The sequence below is a fragment of the Electrona antarctica genome (assembly GCF_951216825.1).
Source record: "Electrona antarctica genome assembly, chromosome: 7".
Classification (NCBI taxonomy): Eukaryota; Metazoa; Chordata; class Actinopteri; order Myctophiformes; family Myctophidae; genus Electrona; species Electrona antarctica.
In genome coordinates, this window is record NC_136812.1 from 32,432,127 (window position 1) to 32,454,135 (window position 22,009).

General features: G+C 42.5%; 2 protein-coding genes across 3 annotated transcripts in view; one reads left to right on the forward strand and one right to left on the reverse strand.

Annotated features, from left to right (window-relative positions):
• podn (podocan) overlaps positions 1-22,009 on the reverse strand; it is a 163,762-nt gene that overhangs the window by 101,198 nt on the left and 40,555 nt on the right. The gene's annotated exons all lie outside the window — the stretch shown is intronic.
• Positions 922-22,009, forward strand: part of slc1a7b (solute carrier family 1 member 7b) — a gene marked incomplete at its 5' end in the record, with an annotated part of 40,606 nt that continues 19,518 nt past the window's right edge. The window contains 2 exons of the mRNA XM_079505735.1: positions 922-1,062; positions 16,913-16,992. Coding sequence (XP_079361861.1) covers positions 922-1,062; positions 16,913-16,992 — 221 coding nt within the window. The remainder of the gene's footprint in view (positions 1,063-16,912; positions 16,993-22,009) is intronic.

A 22,009-nucleotide genomic window follows, 5' to 3' on the forward strand; every position in this document is an offset into this window, starting at 1 on the left:
CAAATTTGGGCAAGGTTCAAGCTCCTTGTCTTCCGTGGAGGTAAGAAGTTGGCCATTGTGTAAGTGTGCACACGAAAGTTGGCACTGATCAGTTCAGCGGTTTGTGTGATTTACAGCTCAAATCCTGCTGCTGTTTGCACATTTCTGTAGGCCTACAGTTGGCAGGTAGTGCAGCTTGGTTTCCAGCTCATGTCCAGTGGGTGTACAGTCTGCCTGACCTGAGACATAAGTCCACTAATTATGATCACAATGAACTTCACTTCACTTACAGCCACCCTAGACAAAATTCTGTGTTTTTGTGACAATGTTATTAATCATATATTCACGGCCACACGTTAAGATAAAGATTTGGTTAGTCGCATCACCATGATTTCTGCTTACATTTAGCCAACAATGGCAGCAAGGGCCTGGTGTTAGCCCTCCCATCCCTCCCCCCCTTGTGACCTTTGTCCAATCACTTGTGGGTCTTTAATCCGGAAGCAGGCCTCTTTAATACAGGCCCACTCTAACAGGATTGGTGATGTTCACCCAGGGGACGTGGCCAACAGCTGTCACAACCCCCCTGGTGGTCGGGTGTGGCGAACATGGGAAGTTAGGCTCCAGTGGGTGGAGATAGGTGGGAGGGTACAGGCGGGGCTCCAGTGGGTGGAGATAGGTGGGAGGGTACAGGCGGGAAACTATGCTGATCTTCTTAGATGAGCGCAGATTGCCACAGTGAAAGGACAAGAGGGATGCTCAGTCCAAAGTGCATTAAAACATGGAAGGGGACACATCCCCACCATTCCTGATTATTTTCTAGGTTTCTTTTTCTATAGCCGGCTTGAGGGTTTTTCCTTTCCTCCCCTTCTATTCATCCTTGCTCCTCAACCTCATATGTATATATGCATGGGTTGCTGATACAGCAGGGATACGTGACTCGCGATGGTTGAGGCTTTGGACGCAGTGTGGGCGAGGGCGAAGAATGTGTGTAAACAGAATGGACTCCTCATCTTGTCTGTGCTGGCTGTGGTCATAGGGTGTCTTCTGGGCTTCTTCTTGAGGACACGACGGCTAACCGAACAGGTCAGTCCCTCAAACTTGTTATCCACTTTGAAGCAGCTGCAGGTGACTGTTTAGGGTTGGGGATGGGTGTGTAGGCCAGTGGTTCCCAAAGTGGGGTCCGGGGACCCCTAGGGGTCCTTGAGGGAGTTCCAGGGGGTCCCCAGCTAAATGATAGTTATAGGAACCAAATGGACCCTTATGGGTCTGTAACTCAGAGAGTCTACAAATTAACATTTAAATTAACATTGATTTTACAATATACATTGGGGTCCCAGAGATAGAAATACCATTAAATAGGGGGCCGTAGCCTAATTCAGTTCAAACTGGGGGTCCTTGAAATTAAAATGTTTGAGAATCACTGCTAGAGCTGTAAAAGTCTTCTCTTATGGGGGTCCTTGGCATATTTTTTCAAATGGGGGTCCGCGGGGTGATAAGTGTCGATTTGGGGGTCCTTGACATGAAAAGGTTTGGGAATCACTGGTGTAGGTAATATTTGCCCATCCCTAACACCTGTGGAGTTCAGGGCTTGCTATAAGCTTCTCTGTATCCCTGGCATTATGCCCCCTCCTCAATGTTCAACCTAATGAACCATAGCATCCCGAAAATAGGCAAACATTTGGCGAAAATAGCAGATCAGCAATTCATGTGAGCTTGCAGATCTGCTATTTTAACTGAACGTGTATTTTAAGTGAAGAGATTTGGTGTTGATGGGGGGAAACAACTGTTCACAATCGTGCTTACATTTGAAGATTGAATTGAAAAGTCTAGCTGAAATATAGTCTCTGGAGAATACAGACTTACAATCACTCCATGATTTATAAATCGTCCATGGATGTTAACCAACACTGTCATTCAGCTAAGTTGAAGACAACTATACAGTTCACAGACTAATCTATGTAATAAGGCCAAAGCTGTCCTTCAATAGTGATCCAGGTATATTGCCAGATAGTTATGTTTTCCTAAAAAATAAAGAGGGCACAACAATTGAAAGGGTCAGTATACCAACCCGCCGTCCTGTGAGCTCTTTCGCCACCGTGTGGCACCCGCTCAAGGTTCAAGGTGCTGGGAGCTGTGTGTGTGTGTGTGTGTGTGTGTGTGTGTGTGTGTGTGTGTGTGTGTGTGTGTGTGTGTGTGTGTGTGTGTGTGTGTGTGTGTGTGTGTGTGTGTGTGTGTGTGTGTGTGTGTGCGCACACACTCACATGCACATTTGTCGGAGATCTATATGTCTGTTTCGAGAGGAAGAGAATCACGTAAACACAGAAGTGAGCCAGTCTGAGTCAGTCTCACTCAGCAGTGGCAGAGCCATAGAGTAAGACAGAGTTACGACAACTGCGTTCACTTCATGGGGCCAGTCCAATGGCGGCTCTTCTACATAGACAAGGTACACCACGGCTTACTTTTTAACAAACTTTCAGCTTTAGGCCTAAACTCTTCCAGCTTAAATTGGTTTAGGTTGTATCTTTCAGACAGGGACCGAATCACAGATTTTCAAGGCCATCTCTCAAAGGCTTTGCCTGTGAAGTGCGGCGTCCCCCAAGGGAGTGTCCGTGTCCTTGCCTGTTCTGTCAATTTGTTCCTGTACGCAGACGATTCAGCTATCCTAGCCTCTGATGAGGATGTGGTAAATATACATTTCCGGGGGTCCCCAGCCAAAAACGTTGAGAACCCCTGTGCTAGATAGCAGCCTGGGCGGTGAAACCATGGCTCTTAAGACCATTAGCAAGGTTAACTGCAGAACCAAGTTCTTAGCCGGGAAAGCAGTTTCTGGACCCGGCTTATCGCTTATTAGCGAACTCGCTGGTTTTATGTTGTTTCGACTATGTCATTGGCTCATGGTATGGTGGTCTTACCAAAGCCCTAAAAGAGAAGCTACAGGTCTCTCAAAACAAGCTGTTCAGACTCGTTTTGGGGCTGTCTGCAAGGGACCATGTTGTTAAAATGCACTTTCAGCAGTTGGGTTGGCTCCCTTTAGCGGTCAGGCCAGTTCAACTTCAACTGAACATTAAATCAACAGCGCCCCTGAGTACCTTTGTAAACCTTTTCAGAAGTGCAGTGGTTCATTCCCATCTTACCAGAGCCAGCATAGCAGACCTGACCATGCCCAAGTTCACCACTGAAATGGGAAAACGTTTGTTTAGATTTGGAGGAGCAATAAGCTGGAAATTACTGCTGGAACTTACTTACAGCAGCTATCTCCTTTTTAAGATAAGGGTCAAAGCATGGCTTTTAGAACACAATGAAAATAAGTTTTATCCTTGATGATGATGAACATGATGTAATCTGTTATTCTTGCTTGACTTCCAAATACTGCTACCCTTTAAAGACAACCATGGAAATATGTTGCCGATTTGTGTTTTATCCTTGACATTTCTGCAAGAAGAATTTACACAATGGGTATTTATTTTTATGACTTCAATGGTGAATGCTGAAAATGCTGGATGGTGAAAAGCATTTAATATGGGTTTCCACATAACAGCTTTAGTTTGGATCAGACCCATATTAAAGACTTATTGTTATACTCTAGCTGCTACAAGGACAAACTTAATTTGCCTGATAATAGAGCACCGAAGTCTGACGTCACTTTCAGTAGAGGGCACCAACACACAGGTTTATAGGTTTTTTATTTGTATTGAAATCTCCATAGGGCGATTTTATGTCGCTTCATATAAGAACTGTGTTTGAAAAATAAACCGACCACCCCAGCGTTTCTGTCAGGGGAGTGGCTGTGCGTCGTTAATGATGTCCATTCATATTTGATACAGCCAGTTTCTAGAGAAAATGGAATTAATGTGACCGCAAAAGCCTTGAAACTACATATGAATGCAATGTCGCTGAGCATATACGTCACGCCCAGCTGTCAACATATTGCGTTCCTGAGATTCCTCGTTGACGTAAGCTCAGCTGGTGGTGACTCGACTCGTACTAACCACGATACATTATATATCAATAAAATAAAAATAAAAATAAACGTAATTAATGTTCAGTTTCTGTTGTGCGACGGGCTGCGGGCAGAAGCAGCCTACCCGGAAATGTAGTCTCTGGGTTGTTTGGCTCGTTTCTAACGCTTATTTTGTTACTCTTTGGGTATATTTGTACATTTCCACCTTCAGTCGATGCTTCATATCCATATGAGTGAAAAGGCCGGGGTGATCGGTTTATTTTTCAAACACAGTTCTTATATGAAGCGACATAAAATCGCCCTATGGAGATTTCAATACAAATAAAAAACCTATAAACCTGTGTGTTGGTGCCCTCTACTGAAAGTGACGTCAGGACTTCGGTGCTCTATAAAGTGTGAATTAATGAGTGAACTGAATGAACTAATGAAAAGGCTTCAAAATGTGTAGTTCACAGTATATAGCCATTCTGAAAGTAACAACATGTACTGTATAAGCATACAGGACAAGTATTAGTTTATGAATTTCAAAAAGTCTGCATGGAGGCCTTCTCTTTTCTTTTTAATTGCAAGTTCAGCTGTATTCTTTCTGGTGAAACAGATCACTCTGATTGGACATTTCCTTTGTTTACATCTCTCTTGTTAGAATAAGCTCTCTCAAACATGCGGCTAAAAACAGAGTGAGGGATTACCATCCAATCACACAAATGCTTGTTGTAATTGTGCATTAGCCAAGATTGCCTGCAATCTGATATGTTAAAAGTTTCTCTGTAGGGTGTCTGTGCGTGCGTGCATGCGTGTGTGTAAGAATGAATAGAATAGATGAATCGATCCTTCACATTCAAATTAATCATTGTTCGCAAAATGGAATGATTTGAGTTGCAACCTGGCAGAGTGTTTTTTTCTTTCTTTTTTTCTACTTAAAAAAAGCAAACGTGGCAACCTGCAATGTTTTCATATAACCAGTTGCATGTATTCCGTGGATGTGGCAACCTGGCTGGCTGCATGGCGGTGGGAGCTTGTGTTCCACAACGTGTGTGTGGTGTTGTCGTGATGGGTAATGTAAAGGCAAACAAAATGCAAGGCAAAGATGCATTTTGGAATGTTTGACATGTGCAGGCACATGGCATGTGAAGCAGCTAGGTGCGAAACTATACTACTATGTAGACTTGTAGAGATGAACGGAGTGACGGGCGGACTGTGTGTGTGTGTGTGTGTGTGTGTGTGTGTGTGTGTGTGTGTGTGTGTGTGTGTGCGTGTGTGCGTGCGTGCATGCGTGCGTGCGTGTGGCCCCATTCACACATAAATAACATGTTCTGTGCTCTGCCTGAATGCTTTTCCAATGGGAGTCACATGGTTTGACCAGACATTTGTGTTTGATGGTGTAGGGCGGGATGAGGGTTGATTTCACCCAACACCTGATTCTGAGCAGCAATGTACGCTGTTGACCGCGCCAGGAGAGTAGGTGCGTAACACCGTTATGGTCTGTTGTATTGGTTACGGTCTGTTGTGTTGCTTGTATTAGTAATAGATAGATAGATAGATAGATAGATAGATAGATAGATAGATAGATAGATAGATAGATAGATAGATAGATAGATAGATAGATAGATAGATAGATAGATAGATAGATGATCTGACCCCCCATTCCAAATCGCCAGCGCTCGCCCAGCAGTCAGGGAAAACTGACATTGGTACTAGACGAATGTCGACAGGGTCAGCCAACGGGAGTTCCGGCGGGACGTCAGCGGGGTCAGCCGACGGGAGTTCCGGCGGAACGATCGCGGGGTCAACCGACGAGGGTTCCAGCGGGACGTCGACGGGGTCAGACGACAGGGGTTCCGGCCAGATGGTGGTGGAGAAGGCTGACAAGGCACCAGGCTGGGCTGGGGGCAGAGTCACACTGGGCAGCAGTGGAGTCTTCGCCTCACCGGGCAGCAGCTGAGACTTGCAGTCGCTGAACATCAGGGACTGGGCGTCACTGGGCGGTGGACACTCGCATGGGCTGGGCAACAGAGAGCTGGGCAGGCTGGGCAGCGGAGGCCCCCAGATGCAGGGTAACGAGGCACTCTGGGATCCAACAGGCTGGGCCTGGGGATCAGGCTGGAGAACTGGCGAGGCAGTGGGCTGAAGAGCAGGGGAGTAGACGGAGAGACTGCCTCTTGAGAAGGCAATTGAGGAAAGATGGCACCCCGACTCTCCCATCTGAAGAATGCCATGTACTGGGCAAATTCTGGATCCTGCCTCCAATATTTAGCCAGTTGGTGAAGGAACTGTGGATCTTCATTAAAGAAAAGTTAAAAAAAAAATAATAATCAAAAAATCAAACCTCTGTCCGCTGGGTCCATGCTGGTTGATTCGTTCTGTCACGGTGCGAGGCAGAGAGGTGTAGGACCCAAGCGCAGACAGTGAAGCGGTGCAGGATGGTTCAAATGCAAGGGGTTTATTAACAACGAAGAACCTTTTTGGTTGCAACTTGGAATAGGCAAGTTATATAAAAGTTTAAGGGGATGGGATAGATATGGACATTATAGAGATAATTGCGTATTCTTGTTGGGACGGTGTGTGTGTGTGGGTGTGTGTGTGTGTGTGTGTGTGTGTGTGTGTGTGATCACTGATCAGCGGACTGACGGCATTGCGTCCTCTCCTCCACTGTCTTTCTGTAAGTCCCCCGCTGCACTGTACAGTAGCAGTTCAGATACGCTAGCCTATATCAAACATGTTTGAAAATTATCAGAGTGGCTGTGTGTGAGCAGAATGTTACTTAAAAGGGTAAAGTGGGATGGAGGCATGGGGCTCCCCGATTTTTGTCATTACTATTGGGCTGCTAACATCCGGTGTCTTGCCTTTTGGAATAATTTCTACCTTAAAGGGGCATTCATTAATTAACATGGTGAATCACATCTTGATGATGTCATCAAGATGTGATTCACCATGTTAATGGTTTTTTTCAGACCTCCAGTTCTAGGAAACACAGAATGGGGGGACCTTTTTATTATTTCCACATAACAGCTCTAAGGTATATAAATGAGTGGTATTCCCCTTTAAGCCTAATTGCCCAGAATGGACATCTCTGGAGCTACAGTCGTGCAGGGATCTGTCACTTCCAGCTATTCTTAGTACACTGCTTGGCCGCCCCCTGCCTGATTCAATAACTAACCCGGTGGTGCGTCATACGCTGAGAGTGTGGGCCCAGTTCAGGAAAAATTATAGAGACCTCTCCCTGGTCAGTCCTGTCGCTTCCAACCACCTTTTTGTTCTATCAATGCAAGACATGACCTTTCAGAGTTGGCATGGGGCATCAAATGGTTTAAAGACCTATTTATAGAGGGGAGCTTTGCATCCTTTGATCAAATTTCAAAGAAATATAGTCTACCTAGACCACACTTTTGCAGGCCCGACATTATGTGAGCTCTATATTACCTGGCTTTCCCGATAAGCCTAATGCTAACCCTATTGATGAATTTCTGTCTTTTGACCCAACGATTAAGGGCGCCATTTCAATATTATATGATATCATTTCAAATTCGAGGCCAGCACCCTTAGATAAGATAAAAGCCGACTGGGAAGATGATCTGGGGCTCACACTGTCTGATGAAGTATGGGATTCTATTTTTTCTTATATACACAAGTCCTCTCTTTGTGCACGACATTGCTTAGTGCAGTTTAAAATAGTCCATAGAGCTCATATGTCTAAGGCTAAACTGGCTAGTATCCTAACGTAACTCCTACCTGTGACAAGTGCAAGAGCGGTGATCCATCAGTATTGGATGTGTCCGGAATTACAACCATTTTTGGGGAATGTGTTCAATACTCTATCCAACATTCTACATCAAAATCTAAACCCAGACCCCTTAATGGCTCTCCTTGGCACTGCTGGAAGGGATGACCTTCCTTTAACAAGACCTGGGGCCTGTTTATGACATTCTACCACAACACACAAACTGCATAGTGTGCCGTGCCTATGCCTCGGCCAACGCCAAACCAAACAGAAACAAAATCTGCTCTGCTATGATCTTGTTTTTTTTGTAATTGTGTATGCATGTAATTTTGTGTATATGTGTATATAGACATATTTTTTTATTTTCTATCCTATTCTATCCTTGGGATTGTGGGTGGGGGGAGGGTGGGATAGGGGATTGAGTTTTATTTTTACATTTTATTATGTCTGTTTAATACTTGCCCCTGGGCTTCTGTTATAAAAAACCTGAATAAAAAGATTTTGAAAAGAAAGAAAATTATCAGAGTGATCATGATCAACTCGGGACGGTTCAGATTGGATCTTTGAACACTCACAGATCAGGGGGATCATCCTCACTGCTGCTGCTTCACTCAATTTCGTTCTGCGAAAACATTGCAACTAATTTAAATAATTTGCATCGTACCAAGGATGTTTTGCGTGACGTTTTTTTACTGCAGATTTCGGATCTGCAAAATGCACAAAAAAACGCGCTCTATGTACAAACTCCTCGGAAGATAACATTCCCTTGGCGCACCTTGGAAATGAGCGCCTTGGAAGCGCATTGGATTGCCTTGGAAATGAGCATATGAGCATAATAAAAGTAACACTATTGTATACGAAATAATTAAAAAGTCATAAAACAGAGGAGAGGAGAAGCTAAAATGTAATAAAATACTCAATCTAGAGAGGACCTACAGTGAACAAAAGGGAAGCATGCAGGGAGGATGAAGTACACAATACCAAAGTGCAAGGGGGGACTTCAAGGGAGCACCGCTGTGAGCCTATAGCCACCCAGGTCACTGCACCTATCCTGCAGCAGAAGAGGTGGAGCACCTAAACACCTAAACAGTTTAGATATTTGATCCTTCTTGGGGGAACTATTACAATCAAAATGTAGAAAATAATACAGTGGCAGTCAATGTCTACAAAAGAAACAAATCATAAGAATGAATGCACGCACTGTACAAACCTATCCATTATGTAAAATAACCTCATGTGGGAGGCTCAGCACGAGACTACTCACTATCTAGGGAGCAGGGCCTAAGGTGTGACAAACAAAAGCAGGGCAATTATACAACACAGCACTTTCATCCAGCACATACAATGCCCCTACCTGGGGCATTGCACAGCCGGCAACCTGTCACATTGTCACCACCATGAAGTCCTATAAAACCCTAGCTAGTTGGTTTTTAACATATATAGATATAGAATTTACACTGGTACGCCGGAAGAGTGGACGGCACACTACGTCACGCAGCAGCCACTCAAGTGACTACTGGCCAATCACAGCGCATCTTTTCCGGGACTTATCAGACCCGAACATGCGCTCTGTGACGCACACTCATGCTTCCGCGGGGCTTCGCAAAGAAATCTCAGGTATTTTTTGCCCTCCCTTGAGCACATACGCTCCACAGCCGAAAGGGGCATCTACCTTTATATGTCTATGGTTTTTATAGTGGGCCAAACAATTTAGGAAGCAGGAAGTGGGAGGAGCCCTGGCCTATATCTCAACAGTAGCCCAGGAGGGACATTTCCGACTGGCTACTTGTCCAATATTTTTCCAATCGCATTCAACATCGGAATAATCCGGTCAGTTACATCTGAATCGCATTGAGCATTTTCATTCGGATTTAAGTTTTTGTAGGTGTTTACATGACAACTTTTAATAGGATTTAACTTTTATTCGGAATTAAAAGGGGATTTAAGTCCGTCCGGCATCCATCGTTGCGGTCATTCAATAGACGCCTTATCAGACGACGTCACACTGATAAGAAACAGCATGCACGCGCATAAAGGCAGCAGAAGAACCCTTCCTAAGATGCAATGGAAAAGTTCTAACTGCACTCACGTGTAAAAAATGCCCCATCAAACTTTCAGATGCTGTTTTTCTCCCAGTGTGGAGGAAGAATGATTAGGATTTTTATTGTGCTCTCTCGCCCTTGAAATATATAGTCCTTGGTTTCTGTTGTGTTTGAACAATAATAGCTATTCAAAACAGTTGTCCTCAAAACCACACCTCCAGTCGCTGTCATAAGAACGGGAGCGGTGCGCTCATGAACACGACAGCAGAGCCTATTTGTGCACGGCTGCACGCGCAAAATTTTTTTTTATAAAAAGTGTAATGCAGAAACCTGTGGCCTGTTTGATGACGCTGTTTGGTGTTGCGTAGAGTGGTCCTAATGGGCAACAGAGGTGGCTGAAATGTGCCTGAATAATGCATTTCATATTATCGGTACAATATTTGAAGATATTGAGTGCGGGATAATAATCTTAGAACCTTGGCAGAGTACTTATGAATAGTCTGTGGAAGTGTGGAGGCAAGTGGAGTGCTGGTAAGCTCGGCAACCAAACACCACATCGACCCTATTCTGGTTCTGGTAGTGGGATAATAATAATAATGACCAGTAAGATAAGAAGCATGCAGGCATCCGCCTGGGTGACGGCAGACTGCTGGGAAAGCGCTGGCGCTTTGGCATTGGGGGTCAGATCAACATATTATGGAATGAATTCTGTACTGGCCATATATGTAGCATGTCTTGAGTGTACAGCGTTTGATGAGGTCAGACGAACATATGGAATGTCAGAACAGGTCAGCTCCATATATGGAGATCTAAGGGTGGCAGCGGGGGCATGTGTCTTGAGTGTACAGGGTTTGATGAGGTCAGACGAACATATGGAATGTCAGAACAGGTCAGCTCCATATATGGAGATCTAAGGGTGGCAGCGGGGGCATGTGTCTTGAGTGTACAGGGTTTGATGAGGGCCCAGGTAGGGCCAGGCCTTCATTTTCGGGCCTGTTGAGAACTCTAGTTTTCGCCAGCTGCCGGGCACAGCTGCACTAATAACTACACTGATATCCAAGCTGTACACTGACTACTTTACATTGTATCAAAGTGTCGTTTCTTCATTGTTGTCACATGAAGAGATATATATTTTATTTTTTTGCAGAAATGTGAGGGGTGTACTCACTTTTGTGAGATACTACAATGCACCTACTTATTACACACAAAACATACTGTATACAATGTTAAAATAAATTAAGGCTCAAATAAAATTAAATAAATACAATTTTAGAAGCCAGGGAGAATAAGTTGTTTTTAAGTAACTTAATTTACTTTTCTTTAGTTTTAGTATATGTCACACCTCAGGTGTCAACAATGGAAAAACAGTTAGAACAGTGTTTTCTTTACCCCTGCTATACAGTCCCAATTCAGTGTTTCAACATTGTAACTCATACATTCAATGGGATTCTGCATGACTCTCTGGGTCACATCACACTTGGCTGCAAAAAAGCTGTCAAACTCTGCTTGCCCTGCTTACTTGTCCTTTGACAACAGCTGCACTTACGCCCTTTGACACACATGCACACAGAAACACTCACACAAGCATTCTCTAAAATGGGATCCTGCTCTTATAGAGCAAACTAAGCTCTCTCTCTCTGCTTAACAGAAAAGCTCTTTAGCTGTCATTACTGTATGTACCAGCCTCACTCTGTTGCCTTTCAATCCATGTTTCTCTGTCATTTCTCCTCACACTCCCAATCTTGTATTTTAATTATATTGTTTTTGTACAAAACATTACATCTTCAATCATCGGAGTAACGACTGCCATTTTCTCTCGCCTGTTTATAATATAAACCAGTACATCTAGGGTACTTTACTCTGTGTTGTCAAATGGTTTATTTAGTTTCTTTATAACCTGCCGCCAACTAATTTCACAGTATTTCACATGTACAACTCAAATGAAAACAACGTTATTTCATATATACTGTACTGTATGTGCGCTCGCACGCACACACGCACACGCACACGCACACGCACACGCACACGCACACACTTTACAATGTGCATTACATTCACCAGAGAAGTTAGGGGTTCAGTCAGTGTCTGCTCAAGAATGCACAACTAACCCTGGGCCCTGGAGAACCGGGAACCTAGTTCTAATTTCCAAGTGGTCACTCTTCCTCCTGAACTTAACTGAGCCATTGTTGTGTACATTTGCACATACTAAAATAATTTGTCTCTGTGAGTTCGGTGCATTACACTGAATAATATTCTCAAAAATATAATTGTAAACATAAGGATGAAGTTAAGGAACATAAGGATGAAGTTAAGGAACATGAGGAGGAAATATTTACTGTATGCAGGAAATAATATAGAAGCAAATTTAAATTATTATTGCACAGTTGTACGTGTGCACAGAGGCTATCAGGTAGCATACAGCACTTGAACGCATGTGCGTGCGTGCGTGCGTGGGGTCGTTAGTGGGGGGCAGAGGGTTTGTAGAGGGAAAGCTGTTCAAGTGGCATCGTAGAGGACATGATGACCGGTATTTCTTACCAGATAGGTAAGAGGTATAGTGTGAGACAGATATGATCTTTCCTGCTCGTGTCATGGTCCTGGAGTGGTACAGGTCTTGAAGAGATGGCAGGTTGTAACCAATGAGCGATGACCCTCTCGGCTGACCGAATGATGCATCCTCAACCTTAGAGGCAGTGAACCAGATGGTGATGGATGTTGAGAGGATGGGCCTAATGGGAACAGAACAACAAGACATGCATCAATAAAACCAAAGATTAGATAGACTTTATTTTATTCAGTGAAGAAAAAGCAGCAAAACATGAAATAAATGTATCTGGTCCTAAAATGTTTTGACTTGATTTAATTTATTAGAAAGTAATAACCACAAACAAAGAAGCGTACTGGTTAAAACATTTAGAGGATAAAGCACAATAAAGTTTAGGTAGGACAACGTAAAAACCACGACAATTACAGGTTGGTTAAATGAACACATTTCCATTGCAGTGCTCCATTGTCTGACTTTTTTTGTATTGATTTGACAGGATGATGACAACGATGAACAAATACATTCTTGGTCACCAACAATGAACAGTCATGGATGGGGTCAGATGATAGTTACAGTTCTGAGCTCTCGAACTGATACGTGACCAACTCCTATGGTGAATTCCCTCAACATTGAGTTGACTTGACAGGAGAGAGAATATAGCCTCTGATCACTCTCTGATTGACCATAAACCCCACTTGTTGCAAGAAATGGCTAAACCAAAGTGGTTAATTTATAATATATGTATTGTACGTAAGCAGATTCATCTTGATACAAAGACTCAGTATTCCACATGCAGGCGGACCTTACTATATATATGCACACGACTCGAGGGCATAGAACAAACACAGAGCTGTACTGTATGTAGGCGATAGAAGCACTTCTGTATGTGGCGACATGCACAGGCCTATCCTTCCTCCTATTGTACTACGGAGGGAAGGTGGGCATGTGCAACATATTAAATAAAAATAGTTGTCGTTCACAGAATATAAATACATTTGGAGAGTGTCTATCTTGGCCAAATGGCAGCATGCACAAAAGTTAAGCACTGGTCGGTCCAGTGGTGTGTGAGATTGGACGGGTCTGGTGTCGGTTTAGGGTAGACCTTATAGAGTACCGGTATATATTAAAGGACCACTTCACCACTTTTCAACTTCTCTTCCTATAATTGGTCCTAACTAATGTTCATGATAAAATACCACAATCTTTTCCTACTCAGTCTGTGTCTCATAGGAAGGCTGTGGGCAGTTCAGAAACCCGTCCACCAGTGACATCATCGATGGTGAATCCAAGCTAATAGAAACAGCAGGCTTTCTTTTCCTGAAAAGTTGCAATGCAAAAGTTGAAGCCATCGTTCTCACGATAATAACAATCTAAATATATTTTAAAACAAATCTTGTTTAAAAAAAAATCTGCCTAATGATGATGTCACTGGTGGACGGGTGTCCGAACTGCCCAAAGCCCTCCTATGAGACACAGACTGAGTAGGAAAAAATGGTGGTGTTTTATCATGAACATTAGTGAGGACCAATTATATGAAGTGATGTTGAAAAGTTTGCGTCCAATCCATCCCAGAATGCACTCTGTTCCTACCCGGAAGGAGGAGTGAAATCGCCTCATGCGCTTTTGAGCAATTTATTAATTGGAAAAAGTGGCATGAATCAAAAATCACACCAATCTTAATCCAATTGGACCAATGCTATGTCTAACCAATGCTATATGTGCGCACATTTTAACCATTTATTTATGTCCACACAAAGGATACGCATACAAAGACACAAATATTATAGGTGCATTAGAGTTACATCTGCAAAATCATGGCATGTTTTAATGATACTGTTTGATGAATTGAACATGGTGGACCCTCTTGCAAACAAGTGTAATGCTTAATTGGGTCGTCCACTCACAGTTAACAGTCTTTGTATTGAGTTTGTGCTTGAAATGTACTGTAATTCTGCAAACTGTTAATAAATATTTCAATCAATCAATCAATACAATAGGCATGTCACTCAGTACTCTATGGGTATAAGTAACAGCGTCTCCGCCATATATGACGGCTGCTGCCCGAGGGGTGCAGCAGTTTTTGGTTTAGACTAGTCATTGGTTAGACCAGTCATTAGTCCTACAACTACAACCTATCTCAAACCCTCACCCTAAACCTAACCTCCCACGGGGCAGCACACCTAAACCTAACCTTAACCCATGTCTAAGCAATGACTAGTCTAAACTAAGTATGCACCCCCTGCCCGAGGGGAGGGGGTGAACTATGACAACATACATAGTTGATATGCCAAAGCAAACAGCCAGCTGCGTTCATCATTTCAAACAGCCAGCTGCGTTCATCATTTTGCTCAAAACGGGCCACTCATGCAAACTTTAGCTGTGAATCTTAGCCAATCAGGGTGGAATATGAAAGATCACACCCGTGTGAAGTGAGGGGCGCTAATATATTAAAGCCTAACTCATGTTGATTAGGTGATGTAATGGTGATGTAAAACAAACGGTGACAAAACAAATTGTTAATGGCATTTAATGTTAGGGACAAGATGACGTACATTTTCCCTTCATTGTCAATGGCATTTTTAAAACAAACATTGAACTAAAAACAAACATTAAACCGAGGGGCCTCAAAAATCAAACAGATACGTCTCTATCACATGACTATAGAGATTTGACTTGCCTGACATTTGGATAAAATCCGAAGGAGAAATGTAAAAGAATCCTCCTGGTGGCGCTATAAAAGGCAGGGCAAAGGTTTTTTTTGGCAGGGCAAAGGTTTTTCCGGCCTCTAGGGAGTGCGCATACAAGGTTGTACACAGATCGGTGCTATTCAAAAAATCACACCTGTGTGAAGTGAGGGGAGCTCTTATCATCATACATCATCTCATTCTGGCCAATTACAATTTGCGTCCTCACTTTTTCTTCATTGTTTGTGTTTACGCAATGTTTGTGTTTACACAAACATTGTGTAAACTGTCCATTGTCAATGGCACTCAATGTTTGCACAAACACTCAAAACTGTCCATTCATTGTCAATGGCATTCAATGTTTGCACAAACACTCAAAACTGGCCATTCATTGTCAATGGCATTCAAAATGTTTGTGTTAGGACAATGTTCCCCAGGGCTCTGTTCTTGGCCCCATCCTATTCATCATCTACCTCCTCCCCCATGGACAGATTCTCCGTAAATACAACATCAATTTCCACTGCTACGCGGACGACACCCAGCTCTACATCTCCTCCAAACCCTCTTCCACCTTCCCACCCTCCTCCCTCTGTACCTGTTTACAGGAAATCAAATCCTGGTTCACCTCAAATTTCCTCAAACTCAACAGTGACAAAACCGAGGTAGTCCTCATTGGTTCGAAATCCACACTCAACCCAGTTTTACCCTCACCATTGACAACTCCTCGGTTTCCCCCTCCCCTCAGGTTAAGAGTCTGGGTGTCGTCCTATATATATATATATATTTATATATATATAAGCAGCAATAACAGGCACTTTGAACAGGCATAACTCATGCCGTGTTTGGCTAAAAGCCATAGAACTTGTTTACACATGCCTTGACTCATGCGGAACACATCTGTCACTTTGTACATGAAGCAATTTGTAAAAATTTGTTCGGCTACTCGACCCATCTGAAGGGCCACCCTTCCTTGGTACCAGATGGGATGAGTGACACCCTGGTGGTGGTGGTGGCGCTGCGGCGACACGGACACAAGGGCTGAATCCTTGTAGAGGGCAGACAGGTTAGGGGTAGAAGGTTTAGAGGGGTGCTAAAGTCACTGCTCTTTTTTGCACGAGGTATTTTGGCTTGGGTGTTTTATATTATTATTTTGATGATGTACGAGTCAGACCTTATTGTCTTGTAGTGTAATGTATTCTATTTATTTATGTATGCTGCAGTGCGGGTCTTTGTGTCCAAGACAAATTTCTCCCCTGGGAGACAAAATAAAGTAACCTTGAACCTTGAACCATCCTAGCCCTGGTCCAGAGGCAGGGTGTTAGAGAGAACTCTAACACACTGCCAGGCGCTCTTCTGCTGCACATGGAAAGAAAAATCTACTGCCGTGCGTGGGCTCCCGACTTTAGTCAAAATAAAACTACTTCGCTACCCGCTCACCGAAACAAAGGCTGTTTTGTGTTGTTGAAAGTCTATTCTCCAGGGTGGGAATCATCTCAGGACCCCACCTTCTCTGTAGGCTATATACTTTGTTGGGGCTTTTTGGGTTACGGTTAGGTTTAACATAGTTTTACTGAGGTCAGTGTTAGGGTTAAGGCTAGGTTTAGGTATAGTTTTACTGAGGTTAGGTTATAGGGTCATCTATTTAAAATGTTAATTTGTAAATTGTATATCATGGTCTTCTTTCTCTCAACTTCAGTGTTCTAATGTTTCTATGGCTTATCATGCATATATATATTGGCCCCTATTATCGCAGCTTGCAGCTATATTTCTAGTTCTCTTTGAAATGTAGGCTAGTGGAGTGAAAGTCATAAGTATCCAAAAATACAAATACTCAAGTAAAGTACATACTTTACTTGAGTATTTAAAAAATGTGTCTAAGTTAAATAAATAAATAAATAGGCAATAAATAAATAAACTGTCCACCACTGTGTAGCTCCCCACCTCATCTCTACAGTCATATTTCTTTTTCTCCTCACTCTACAGGAAGTGAAGTATTTCCAGTTCCCTGGAGAGTTGCTTATGCGGATGTTGAAGATGTTGATCCTACCCTTGGTCGTGTCCAGGTAGGCCTACTGTCCTCCGCTTCAGAAGGCATGACAGAACTTCAGAGCAGATTAATGGGGGCTTGAATGCAAAAAGTATGCTGACTGAATTTCTCAGCTTCTCAATAGACGTTGATGCTCTTGCCATTTCTTGTAATGGAGAGAACATAATTATGCAAGCATTGGGCTACATCATGTCAAATTTGGTCCAAGTGCATGTTTACAATTTACAATTTAGGCATTTAGATTTTAGAAGATGCTAAATGTTAGATGCAGAATAAGACCTTTAAAACCTGTATTAATCCTGCAGGGGAAATTTAATTCCAGCTTCACCCAGCTGATGGCTGCTCAGATAATCATGTTGAGCACAGTGTAACTTTATATTGCTCATTGGCCCTCTCTTGATGAAATGATGGGACCACACCCAAACGAGAAATGTTGTGTCTGCCTTGGACCTAGATTACAAATCTATAGAATGAATTGCCATAGCTGACCTAACTAAACCAAACAGCTGAACAGACCAACAGAACACCCTTTGTTTTAATTAGGAAGATGAATGTACGTGAATTCATTTTATATCATTACAATTTACAATTTAGGCATTTAGCAGATGCTCTTAATCCAGAGTGATTTACATTAAGCAAGAACAAAAAGCATGGCAATACATCATATACATAAACAAGTAGTTTTTATGAATCATACGTAAGCTAAGAACGTAACAGTGGAATATCTAGATATAATGAAACTAAGCATATATACTATATAGTGGAACATTTATTTTATGTATTTTCAGCTCATTGAGCTGTGTTGTGGTATTCACAGAATTAGTGAAGTGTTGTTGGAGTGTTCATATGTTTTCAAAGGGGCGTCGCTTAATCTGACATTAAATTTTACATTACATTTGAAAAATGTTAAAGGACCACTTCACCACTTTTCAACATGTCTTCATATAATTGGTCCTCACTAATCTTTATGATACAAAATAAATCTGTGTCTCATTGGATGGCTGTGACATCATCATTAGGCAGAATTATTTTTAAAGGACAACTTTGGTTTTTTACCAGCAGCTTCGTAGAAGGTGCTGGTTAGGGATTGCCTTGGAAACTTACGACCGGTAGACTGACACCACTAGTTCACACCGCTAGTTGTGGGTTTGCCATGTCCGCATATTTCAAAAGCCCACAAAAACACCTTTCAACACACTACTTGGCTCACACACACGCACGCACGCACGCCTGGAAGCCACCGCCCACTCCACAAAGTGTCATCTCGACTCTCGCCAACTCATGCAGGAGCCACAGCGGACGGAGTGTGGAGGAGGAGGAATTGCCGCATCACGCTTTTGCTTATTCCTTCTAAATCTCTGTATATAAAATATAGCTCACTCAGCGAATCTCTTAGTTACATCAATATTGTTCTTCGACAATAGTTGGTTTGTGCCTAAGTATTACGATTAGACACTTCGCATTGGTCATTTCCAATGCGACGCACTGTGACGCACCGAATCCCAGCCATTAGCCATGATCGCACTGGCTTCAACCTGTCCCAGAGCCAACTAATACAACAGTTACGACATTGAGGGGGAAAATAACAGCGGAGCGCCGCTAAAACGTGGCAGCAGACTCGCTGATTTAATGGGTAACAGACAGTAACACATTTGAGTCTCAGTTACTGTACTCGCGGACTCCCACGCATACTACCGCGGACCCCCTCCACCCTGCGCCGAACTCCTCGGGGACCTCCACAGGCCACAGCCTCTACCCGCGGACCCCTACGCAGGCAACCACGGGACTTCTTTAGACCTGCCAAGCCTGCAAATGGACCAATAACTCTACAAAATTTTAGACTCTCGTTTTAGGAAAGATGGACAACAATGTGTTCGGGTGTCAATTAAACCAACTGCGTGCTGTCAAGTGGAAACCTCATACTCATAGTAACCAATTTGAATGCAATCTGGTCAAACTGACTGATACTGATACAGTCACATATATTGTTGTCAGGTGAAAACCTTGTATGACCAAAACCATTCCTTTACAAAATATATAATAATCAAAAATACATAAAATTGTTAAAATAGCCTATCTACAAGCTCACACTGCATCATATTCATATCTTTACATTGGGAGCTTGTAGATCTGCTATTTTTTTTTTTACTGTGGACCACCACCGCCGCAAATATAAAAGCTGCTGGTAATAATATGACGAAAGTCATCATTTCTTGTTTCAACCAAGGTTAATGTTTAGGTTGTTATTAGAGAAAGGAAAATATTTTAGCTATTTTTGACATTTGGGGCATTCGACCATGGGGCTATATGTATTTTTTTACAACATTTTATAGCGATTTCTTTTTTATTATTTACTATAGTCTTACTTAGTGTTGTAGTCGAGACCACCTAAAGCGAGACCAAGACAAGACCAAGACCTAGAGGGGTCGAGACCGAGACGAGACCGAGAACGCTGCGAGGCGAGACAGAGTCAAGACCAAGACCAGATTATTTTTTGTTCCCTCTTATTTGATACAGGTACAGAAAACAATGATGAAACAATTGATCTGAAACACTGCAAATAGATTTTACTGACTTTGGAAAAGCTCAAAATTAGGTATACTACAGCATGATTCATTAAAATATTTATTTTAAATATCAAGCATAATAATCCGCAGCAATACAACTCTCAACCAACATTTAAAAAAACAAATAGCAACATTAAGGGCTCTAATTTGGTACTAAAGTAGCTATTTTGGTCACCTGCCTAAATATCTAAAACACCTGGTGCTTTGTGTGTTACAATAATGAAACCAATCAAGTGCCACATGCCATTGTCTTTAAGAGTTCCATTATCCATTGCCCGTTATGCCCAGTGCTATATTGCCTGAGTCATAGTGATGCGATGTTACTCAGGTTCAAATTATCTAAAGTCCAATAAAAAGGCTGTAGACTCATGGGACCTTAAGAAATGGCATATTTAATGATTACAAAATCCCTTGAAGCGCAGGGCCAGCGCTGTCATCGTCTGTCCTGGAGAGATCAGACATGTCTTTATACTTTTTCAGAGCACAATAGTGTGCACACTCTTACAAGTAATGATAAATGCTTTAATTAAAGGTCTACTTTATCTCAACAATAGCCCATGGAAGAGCTCAAACAACCTGAACAAACAAACAAAAACATGAACCTTGGTTGAAAAAAACCAAAGTTGTCCTTTAAACAAGATTTCGTTTTTCATGAACTTCTGGTGAAAGAGTCTTTTCATCAGATTCTAAGGCCTGGGCTGGTATATGGATCTTTTTCAAAACATTTTTTTGTGCGTTTGGGCCTTTCAGCCACACGCAAACGACGTTTTCACCTTTTCAGCCACTCAAACGGGGGTTTTAAAGATTTCTCAGCGTTTTTTAAAATAGGACTGGACCTAAATTAAACGCACGTGCGGGGGTAAACGCACACGTTTTGTGCGCGAAAAGCCTGGTGTAGCTTGGCCGTCAGTCGCAGAGAGTTCTTAAAACGGCAGTGGGTGCCAGTGGGTACATTTCTATAGGTCTGACTATTATTTTCTGTGCAGGACTTGTCAGAGCAATGATAAAGTGTAAGTGTTTATCATTGAGATCGAGTGTCGGGATTTGGAGACGGTGACATTCTGACAGACAATGCAAGAAACACAGTTCTTACACAGTTCCACTCACAATTTAGGTGATTGTTTTGATTGATTGATTGATACCTCCTTGATTGATACCTCCTGGTACCACAGCACCTCAAAGGCCCTTAAAACTAGGCTCCAGACTTCCCAAAAAAAACTGGTCAGGCTCCTACTTGGCCTCACCCCCCGAACCCACCTCACCCTGCCCACTTTGACAGACTGGCATGGCTTAGGTCGACGACAGAGTACAGCATCTTGCAATGGGTCTGGTCCACAAGATTCGATACTCCACCAAGATACCCATGTACCTGTCTAGATACTTCCTTAATGTTAACGAAGTCCACACCCACAACACCAGAGGGAGTGCAACGAACCATGTACAACCCAGATTCGGCACAAACAAGGGACTAAATTCTTTTCGCTCCTATGCCACCAAAATGTGGAACGCCCTACCAACAGTCATTAAGACATGCGAATCCCTTGACTCCTTCAAAACCGCTCTCAAAGGGCACCTACGGATGGCTGCAATTCGAAACTGGCCCCCGTAAAATCTGAATCCCCCCCCCCCTTTTCCCCTCACTGTATATGTTTCTTTTCCCTTTTTACCTCCATTATGATGAATTCCTGTTCTGTTCTTTGTCTATATAGAAGTGTCTATTTGTACGTCTCTAAATGTTTTGATTAATTGAACATGGTGGACCCTGTTGTAAACAAGTGTAATGCTTAATTGGATCGTCCACTCACAGTTAACAGCCTTTGTATTGAGTTTGTGCTTGAAATGTACTGTAATTCTGCAAACTGTTAATACAATTTTCAATCAATCAATCAATCAATCGATTGATTGATTGATTGATTGATGAATTTATTAACAGATTGGAGAGTTACAGTATACATTTCAAGCACAACTCAATACAAAACTATTAGTGGACGACACCAGGCATAAAGCATTACACTTGTTTACAATAGGGTCAATTCATCATAACATTAGAGACAAAACACTTCATAGCCATAAACAGGAAATCATAGCTGGGTCCCAATTCGTCCGAAATCAACAAGATCCTGTACTTGGTGACAGGTTTTTGATTTTTGGCATGGTGTTAGGTATGGTTATAAGGTTTTCAAAAACCATCGCAAACGAGTTGGGCTCGCCCCCTAGTGGTCTGTTTGCAATGAATCTAAAATTAAAGTAGGGCCTATATACAAACCAAAATAATTGATAAAAGAGATTTTCCAATGGATTCTATTAGTATTGGGTATGCTAAATAACATACTAAAAAATTGGGGGAAAATAACTTCTGGAAAGGAGTCATTTGGCTGCCGCGAGCTTAAAATGCCTATAAACTGGGATTTAATAGATAAAAAATCATAACAATTATGCACTTGGTGAGTTTTTGATTTTTGGCAT